The sequence below is a fragment of the Notothenia coriiceps genome, unplaced genomic scaffold (assembly GCF_000735185.1).
Source record: "Notothenia coriiceps isolate Sejong01 unplaced genomic scaffold, NC01 NC01_scaffold00033169, whole genome shotgun sequence".
Classification (NCBI taxonomy): domain Eukaryota; kingdom Metazoa; phylum Chordata; class Actinopteri; order Perciformes; family Nototheniidae; genus Notothenia; species Notothenia coriiceps.
In genome coordinates, this window is record NW_011365870.1 from 222 (window position 1) to 9,566 (window position 9,345).

Genomic DNA, 9,345 nt, shown 5'->3' on the forward strand with positions numbered 1-9,345 from the left:
GTCCGTGGATTGGTCAATTTGGACCAATCAGCGGGGGCTTAACGTAACGGCTCCGCGGATTGGTCCATTTTGTTCCGGGTACGGTTGACATCATGCGTACCCGGAAGAATCAAATGGACAATGACGTATCTCCAACGAGGCGTTTTGGGGAGGTATTTTTTGTGTTAGAGTTTTACTCGCTACAGGGTGTACTTTGAGGGTTTGTGACTCTGCAGACCGTTTACATGCATAAAAACCTTCATAACACAGAAGGGGACGGGTAATAGCCAGAAAAGCATGACATGGGACCTTTAAAACCATTCTAGCTTTTTGAGATGAATATACCTTTTGGATCATATTGACTTAAAATATTTGAAACGCTTACAATACTTATTTTCTGCAGTATGGATACACGTTTTTGCGCTCTCTGTGGTATCGATAGTCAATATATTTCAAGTTGTCGTAACAAAGGTAGACATTCTAGGATCAACGCAAAAATACATAAATGTGAAGGGGCGGGGGGTGGACCCGTTCAAATCCAGTTTTGGACAGTCTGCCGTGGTTCCATCCCATTTCAAGTGTTGTTCGACGCTCGGCGTAACCCTCGGCGCACACTCAAACATCCAATCACAGAGCTTGAGGACTTACTTCCGGGTGTAAAATTCTCTAAAGCAACTACTATGAGCTGCTCCGACCCTCGGTCCTGACGGACTCCAACTTGTGTTTATTAATCAAACAAATAAATAAACACAAGGATAATTATGTGTTATTGTGGAGTAAATAACAGTGTGTGGTTTAGAAAATAATACAAAATTAGAAGGAAAAAACGATGAAACAATACAGATTTCAGTTTTCTGAGCCCCTACTCTCCCCATAACTGACGGCAACAAAAGTCCTACATTACTCAATTAAAATAAAGAAGTAAAAACAATAAGTGTGGCTTGATATTGAGTTAGAAAAAGGTTGATAAACGCTGTGAGAATGGATCTGCGGAGAGCATTTCGCCGCGATCCCAACTCCTCTATTACCAACGTTCAGGGAGCTCTATGCAAGTCAATGGGACGCCCTGCCCGTTGAAAACTGACTTCCAAGGGGTACCCTGTCCGTAATACAGTGACGGGGAGGGGCCCTGACCGACCGTCAACATGTGACGGGTTGGGAGTGAGAACGTGTTGCTTTGCGATTTTCAACATTTCTGAGTTTAGGATGGCCGAAGACACTACACTACCCATAATCCCCAGCTATCGTTTAGGATTACTGTACCCGTGATTAATCTTCAAGATCTGGGATTGGATGTTGGAGTGGCAGTGCGCCAAGGTTACGCCGAGCGTCAAACAGCTGTTTGAAATGGAACGAAACCACGCCAGACTATCCAAAACTGGAATCGAACGCCCCCCCAGAACTACACATGCTGGCTATTGTGTTTCACAAAATGTTCTATGGGACGTCTCTACTGAACGTTTTCGTTTTCCCCACAATTAGAAGTTGCCAGTATTAAACACATTGGTGTTATCAAATGTAAAACATATAATTAATAAATGGGTGAAAATCGCTTGTGTCCATAATGCGCAGCATTAATATATATCCACATGACAGCTCATTGTTACTTTGTAATTCTACTCCACTACAATTCAGAGGTTAACCTGGTATTTTTACTCCACTACATTTATTTGAGTTACTTTGCAGATACTGATTAATGATGTGAAATATAAGCAACTCTTAAATCAGACTTTAGTTACACCTGAGTACAATTCAGGGAAGGTGATTGTCTAGTGCCAACAATCAGGAGAGATATTTGATAGTTGGTGCTTGAGAAGACTAAACATTTATCTGCAATTGACATGAATGGAAACGAGTAATAAAGTATATCCATTACTCATTATCCTCTACTAATAGTTAATTAAAGACTGTATAATGGCTATTTTGCACATCCCTTTCAAGATTTCAAGATTGTCTAAGGTTTATGGACATATCATATACACAACTATGGTGTAGTTATGCAATGAATGAAGGTGACATAAAATTGACTATAATATCGTCGTACCACGCTTAACTGTCAAATTACACACCTTCCAATGGTCTGTATAACTATCTCAGAACATTCGTGACACGTGAGTGACGNATAGCATTTCGCCGCGATCCCAACTCGTCTATTACCAACGTTCAGGGAGCTCTATGTAAGTCAATGGGACTCCCTGATAGTTGAAACTCAACGCTAAAGGCCCCCCCCTTGCGTTGGAAAGTGACGGAAAGGACCCTGACATAACGTCAACATAGGCCGAGTTGGGAGTGAGAATGTGTTGGTTTTTCCCCACGCCGGCGGGCGGATGGGGTTTAACAGGTTAAAGGGCCCTGTTATGATCATTTTCAGGTTCATTTTTGCATTTTGTGCCTCTACTATGACATGTTTACATACTTTAATGTTCAAAAAGAGCTTTACTTTTCTCATTCAGTTTCCGATTCGAGGGACAAATATGCAAAGAGACACTGGGAGCAGGAAGGAGCCCCAACCCATTACAGTAAAAGTGTCACGAGTAACTGGGAAACAGAAGGCAGTAACTGGGAAGCTGCCGCTGTGGACAGCTCCATTGCATCACAAGGGAGAAGCTCTAATAGGGAACAGGCAAGGGTCACCATGGCGATATAAATCACACCTGGCAACTGGGAGACAGTCGCCTTGACAACTAGCTTAATATGCACCTGCTGCACAGTGTGTGTGTGTGTGTGTGTGTGTGTGTGTGTGTGTGTGTGTGTGTGTGTGTGTGTGTGTGTGTGTGTGTGTGTGTGTGTGTGTGTGTGTGTGTGTGCAGGAGAGGCAGCCTCTGCAGACGCCCCCCCGCTGAGCGGAGCCGATCAGGACGCCTCGTACCTGGGATACGTACGTTATTACTAACGCTGATCCGCAGCCGAGCTTCAATTAAAACATAAATAGGTTTTATTTGTCTTGTTTTTATTTTAGGGGATCTATTATAATCAAACAATATAATTCAAATATTTATTTATTACATTCATTTTATTTACCTTTTTTATTATTCAGGAACATTTATTTATATTTGTTGTTATTTACATACTTAGGCTTACGTATCCATTCATGTATTTAGGAATGTTCTTCTCAGTGTATTTGGTTGATCTCCCGTGTGAGGGTGTGTTTCATGTGTTTACCGTAATGAGTTGGTATTGCTCCTCAGATGCGTCTGCTGGGGGAGTGTCGCGGCTCCATCGACACGGTGAGGAAGATGGGCTGCGAGCTGAAGGAGGAAGAGGAGGGGGGGGCCGGACTCATAGACCCCAGCTCAGAGTCCCAGACCTCTGGTGAGTGTTCTGCAGTATCAATATACTAACAGTGCAGATACACGTTGTTGGACAGGACAGTTTGAGGCACTGACAGTCAGTCTGTGTCCAGGTGCAGGGACCATTGAAGGTCAAAGTGTGTTCCTCTGCAGGAGTGATCGAGTGCTGGAGCTGCTGCAGAGGACACAGATAGATGCATAGAGAGTCAGTCTGTTTGCCCAGACTCAAGTTGAACTCAGAGTACATGTGTGTGTTCCTGCAGGAGTGATCGAGCGCTGGGAGCTGCTGCAGGCGCAGGACGCCAGCCGGCAGCTGCGCAGGAAGCAGAGCCAGCAGCAGGAGCAGCAGCTGACCTCAGACCTGCTGAAGGTGTGCAGCTGGCTGGAGGGGGCGGAGGAGGAGCTGCAGCAGCAGAGGAGGCTGGAGGTCAGCTCAGACATCCAGGACATCCAGCAGCGCATCCTCAAGCTCAAGGTAGCCCTGCTCTAAAGGTCTCCTATTGGTCTAGGCAGATATTAAGAGAGAGAGCTCTAGGGACTGAGCTGCTGTCGTTATCTTTCTGTTGTCCTTTCTTTACAGGTTAACAAACATAGAAACAACTCTCGCAGAAAAACAGACTTATGCATAAACACAAATAACAAAGACAAATCAGAACACAAAAGACATCCCACCAGGACCTTCGTCTCTTCAACAGTCATTCAGCAACCCTCCTATTTTAAGAGAAACTAAATCCCTCCATCCCTCCATCCCTCCATCCCTCCATCCCTCCATCCCTTCATCCCTCCATCCCTTCATCCCTCCATCCCTCCATCCCTTCCATCCCTCCATCCCTCCATCCCTCCATCCCTCCATCCCTCCATCCCTCCATCCCTTCATCCCTCCATCCCTTCATCCCTCCATCCTCTTCTCTAACGTTTCACTCTGTAGTCTCATGAGCCACGTCCACCTCTTGGCTCATCAGTAGCCCACTTTTGATATGCTGTGTGTGTGTGTGTGTGTGTGTGTGTGTGTGTGTGTGTGTGTGTGTGTGTGTGTGTGTGTGTGTGTGTGTGTGTGTGTGTGTGTGTGTGTCTGTGTGTGTGTGTGTGTGTGTGTGTGTGTGTGTGTGTGTGTGTTTGTGTGTCTACCTGCAGGCCCTTAGTCGTCAGAGTGCGTGGGTTGGAGACATATGTGTGTAAACGTCCGTCCACTCCTCTCAGCAGCGGCTCAGAGTCTCGGACATACTGCAGGTCTCTGGATGTCCGCAGGTCTACCACCTCCATGGACTGACTCACATTCTGAACCTAAAACACACACAGGGTTAAGATGATTGATGATTGTTAGTACACTGCATATTGCCAAAAAGGCTTATGATTGCTTTTGGCAGTTGCTTGATTCCTGCCACCTGCTTGTTGTTCCCAAACAACTGTTGTTAAATATGGCTGTGAGATGGAATATTTAAAGGGTTGTTCCACTTTCCTATACTGTGTTTTATAGTTTTTTGTGCGTGTAAATGGTCTGCAAAGGCTAAAATCCCTAAGTTCCATCCAGAGTGAGTTTCTGTGAGTGCATCTCAGAAAAGCTGTAAGACATATTTTGAGTGAGATAATTGCTATGTGACTTGTTTACTACAGGGTGACAGTATTTCCGTAATTAATTAATCAACAAGATTAAGAGTCTTCGACTATCTAGCACATGTGACGCTGTTTTTAATAACAGCAGTGCTTAGAGCTGAATGCTAACATGATGATGTTTAGCAGGTGTTGACCATCTTAGTTTAGCCTGCTAACATGCAAACATTTACTATCAGGGACTAAACAAAAAAGGACAGCTGAGGAGGATGGGAAAGTTATCAGTTTAGCAAGATTTTTTGTCATAAAACAAAGTGTTGTACATATCAAAATGTTAACCTGACGCTAAATATACTTGAAAAGATAATTGAGGTTTTAACATTTTACCACCAGTAAACGTAAATACTTTTCGCAAATATGCGGCGCAGCCATAGTCTGTCAATATAATTCACTTTGAACTTCAAATGTCAACCTTAAGAGGAAAGCAGAAAGGCACACATGTCTGTTCAACATTTCATGGTAATCTGATTCTAGAGACACGCTGCTTCTGAATTTTGATGAAATATTGTGGAACTGCGAGCACCACAGGCAAAATTCCTTCCATCTCAATTTCAACGTGAAGGCAGCAGATGACTAAAGAATGAACAAATCAAACCAAGCTGACCTCTTAATATTCAGACCACCTTCAAAACATGATGCAAAGTCACACAGATCCTGTTTCTCTCTGAAGAACCTGGATTCATTTAAAACATGAGGTTCTCACCTAGACTCTGTCCTGCTCCAGAGACAACAAACACACTCCCACGTAGGCCAGACGCGATAATCAATCAATTGACTCGTATCGTACGATAAATAAAAATGGACTCGATAACTTTTCTGAGCTCGATAAATTGCCGTTTACATGCGTGTTTGTTTACATAAGGGTGTGACCAGAATTTTAGCGCGGTGCGCTGTGAGGGGCGGGGCTCACAGCCACACAGCCAGGTCAGGAAACTCCGCGTGCAACAGTGTAGCAGCCAAATTAATAATATAGAGACAAGAAGGAGACAACGTGTGACTTACTCGAGGGGAATTTGAAGTTAAATGGAATTGGTTGCAATACCACATCTCCGGTGTGGGAATTTTTTTTGGATTAAAGCCAAATCAACGAGGCGAACCTACAGACTTGAATGAGCCGGGCGGTGTGTCGCATTTGTTTTAAAAAGGTAGCAATAAAAGCTAGCAATACGACCAACCTTAAACTGCATCTGAAACACAACCACCCCATTCCGTTTTCCCAGCTGGGAGCAAACACGGCAGCTGGAGATGGAGAGCCCCCACCTTCCCTACAGTTTGCAATCAAAGATGCATTTGCCCGACAATGCAAACATGTTGGTGTTCTTTGCTCGAAATCTTTGAAATACAGATTTGGATATTGCCTGTTGAGGCATCTGGGTCTTTGTATGGACAGTGGACTGTACACTTGACTGCTATTTTAAGGAGGTTTCTTTTGCTTGTGAGACAATGTGTGCTCATATTTATTTATATTTATATATGAGAGAGAGAGCTCTGTTTTCCAGCCTGAGTCTATTTAATTGATTGTTTTGGTTGTGTGTGATTTAATTAAAAAAAATTATTATTTAATTTGTTTTATTTATTATATATAATTTATATATTTGAATATTATTTCACATTTCATTTGCAATGTTGGATGTTCAATAAAGAGTTCTGTTTGAAAGGATGTACTTGATGAGACTGCCAAGGCACACANAGTCTATTTAATTGATTGTTTTGGTTGTGTGTGATTTAATAAAAAATGTTTATAATTTAATTTGTTTTATTTATTATATATAATTTATATATTTGAATATTATTTCACATTTCATTTGCAATGTTGGATGTTCAATAAAGAGTTCTGTTTGAAAGGATGTACTTGAATTATTATATATTATCATTATGTCAGTGGTCTAAAATGGTCTTACAACGGTGCCAACAATATTATCGGTTAACGCAAAAATTACCGGGAAAATGTATCGTCCAACAAAATGAATTATCGTGACAAGCCTACTAACATGCCTCTTCTCATTAATCAATCAACAACTTTATTAATCCTGCAAGGGGCAATTGGTTATGAGCAGCAGCTTATGTCATGTACACAGGCAGGAACATACAGGAAGAAAACACACAGCACCCTGAAAAGCTACCAGATACTTCAAATCTCTTTTGGTACTGGATGGAAAAAAAGAAGCGTGAATAAAAAGCCCTGAAAAATCTATTATCAAGATGACCCAGATTTCCTGAAGTGATATGAAAACAAACAACAAATAAACAAACACTAAGGGAAAAAACCCACCCACACATGTCCCACTGTTAAACATGCTAGGGAGGCCGGCTGGAGACACGTAAACACACACATGCATTCATACACACACATTAACACCCTCAGCAGGATCTAGGTGTCACTTCCAGAGACACACTGAGCTAATATAGATTCATAAATACAGAAGCCTCCCAACAGGAACAGAGCGAGAAGAAGTTATTTCTGATAGTGTTGATCTCTTTCCATACTGAAAAGAGCCCTGAATGCAGCACCAGCCGTGAATGAAAATGATCCTCTTTAAGTTATTGTTAGTGTGCCTTGGAACACTTTGGCAAGAAAACAGGATGCATATATATCCTGATGTGCAAAGTAAGTGCATGCTTTAGAAAATGTTTGCTGGCCTGACGGTGTTCAATAATTCATCAATTCTGTCACAAATCATTTTGATTTCTCTCTCAGGAAGCACATATACATTTAGAGGAATGTGCTAACGCAGCTAAATGCATTTCCTCACATAAACATGCTCTATATGAACACATTAACATTCATGCAAACAAATACAGAGCTGCAGCCTGCAATGTAGAACTAATTGTTTCTTTCCCACCCATCTGTCAGTATTCCCTTTGAGCTTAAACACTTTTGGCGTGTTGAATGACTGGGAGTCTTTAGAGGATACAGCTACTGATGTATCAGGGAGTATACATCTGTCAGTGAAACTCAAGTGTGTGTGTGTGTGTGTGTGTGTGTGTGTGTGTGTGTGTGTGTGTGTGTGTGTGTGTGTGTGTGTGTGTGTGTGTGTGTGTGTGTGTGTGTGTGTGTGTGTGTGTGTGTGTGTTCATGTGTGTTTCTGCAAATGTCAAAACAAAGAGACAGGCCAGTGAATATTAGAATCCAGTATGCTGACTTTCCCCTGTGCTGCATCTCAATGCTGACCACTGAAACATGCAGGGAAGCACTCAAAGAGGAGAGACACACACACACCTGTTCAGTCAGCAGGCGTAGTTGTCGACTCCGAGGGTCTCGTTTGCAGAGGTTTCGAGCCGGAGCGACCACCGTGCAAACACACCTGCCGTCCGGATCAGACGCCGTGCTGTACACCTGCCAGCCCTCCTCTGAGCCCGGGTACAGACCCTGCACACAAACAAGCTCTGTTTAACAGAGACCCTGCAGGAAGAACAGAGGGAGTCCTACAGAGGAGAAGGTCTCAGAGAAAGTCAAATTAAATACTGGATTCAATGCTTTGTTTGCAATCAGGATTTTATTTCTAAAAAACAACTTTTGTTTTTCAGTGTGGGTTTAACATTCTACCTGACTTCAGTTTTCACATTTTATAAACATTTCATTTACAATTCCTTCAGTAACCAGCCTTTTCCTGTCCGATTGTAAACGGTCTTAAAGTGTGAAAACAATAAGTGCATGGGCATATCTGTAACAATTGTTAAATATGCTGATTATGTTTAATTTTTGTGTCAAAGTGAGAGTTGTAAAAAAGTCCCTGGCCGTTTCTCAACCTCGATGAAACTGGCTTCCAAGCCAATATTTCAAGGATGCTACGTCATCGAGTGCCGCCGAAGGACTGTTCCAATCTCCAGGATACTTGGAATTCCACCGAGGCCGCGTCCTTGGTTTGGGGGCANCAACAAAGACACGCAGCATTCATACATACATAAAATAATAACAAAATAGAGTGCAGGAAATAATTCATGATCGCTCTGGGGAAGAAACAGGCCGTTTCTCAATCTCGAGGAAACTGGCTTCCAAGCCAATATTTCAAGGATGCTACGTCATCGAGTGCCGCCGAAGGACTGTTCCAATCTCCAGGATACTTGGAATTCCACCGAGGCCGCGTCCTTGGTTTGGGGGAAATTTCGAGGCTGCAAATGGGTAGACTTGCGTCCTTAAAATCCCCACAATGCTTTGCGCACGGACCAATTTCAAAAACCCTTGCGGAGAATGGCTGAACCGACGCAGCACACATTTAAATGTAATATGTAGTGGCGTAGAACATGTGTTGGTAAATATGTTACTTTGTTACATTTGTTTGTTATCACCAAAAATGTTTACCGTGAAAGTAAAGCAAGTTCATAATTAGATAGACATCGTGAGTTATTTATTTTCGGTACAGTTTATTTTGAAACCGTTAGAGAGAGTGGCACACTTGTTAGCCTGTTCCATTCTTCTTCGTTTTCCGAAGCCGTGGCTTGGAAGCATACTTGCTTCGTTTCT

General features: G+C 42.7%; 2 protein-coding genes across 2 annotated transcripts in view; one reads left to right on the forward strand and one right to left on the reverse strand.

The window, feature by feature from the left end:
- Window positions 1-2,758: 2,758 nt before the first annotated feature.
- Window positions 2,759-3,759, forward strand: LOC104961326 (nesprin-1-like). Its single transcript, XM_010789595.1, has 3 exons — window positions 2,759-2,857; window positions 3,168-3,291; window positions 3,533-3,759. Exons 2-3 carry the CDS (start codon window positions 3,168-3,170, stop codon window positions 3,757-3,759), a joined length of 351 nt encoding a protein of 116 aa, XP_010787897.1. The 5' UTR covers window positions 2,759-2,857.
- A 7-nt stretch (window positions 3,760-3,766) lies between these two features.
- The window catches only part of LOC104961327 (noelin-2-like), a 10,154-nt gene continuing 4,575 nt past the window's right edge, over window positions 3,767-9,345 (reverse strand). Inside the window, exons 2-4 of the mRNA XM_010789596.1 lie at window positions 8,101-8,250; window positions 4,398-4,553; window positions 3,767-3,841 (exon numbers count right to left, since the gene is read on the reverse strand). Coding sequence (XP_010787898.1) covers window positions 3,767-3,841; window positions 4,398-4,553; window positions 8,101-8,250 — 381 coding nt within the window. The remainder of the gene's footprint in view (window positions 3,842-4,397; window positions 4,554-8,100; window positions 8,251-9,345) is intronic.

What these genes read in the sequence shown, in the direction of transcription:
- LOC104961326 (XM_010789595.1), top strand. Translation starts at nt 3,168, where the DNA reads ATGCGTCTGCTGGGGGAGTGTCGCGGCTCCATCGACACGGTGAGGAAG. An exon ending in CTCAGAGTCCCAGACCTCTG is followed by an intron (nt 3,292 to 3,532) that starts GTGAGTGTTCTG and finishes GTGTTCCTGCAG; the next exon opens with GAGTGATCGAGCGCTGGGAG.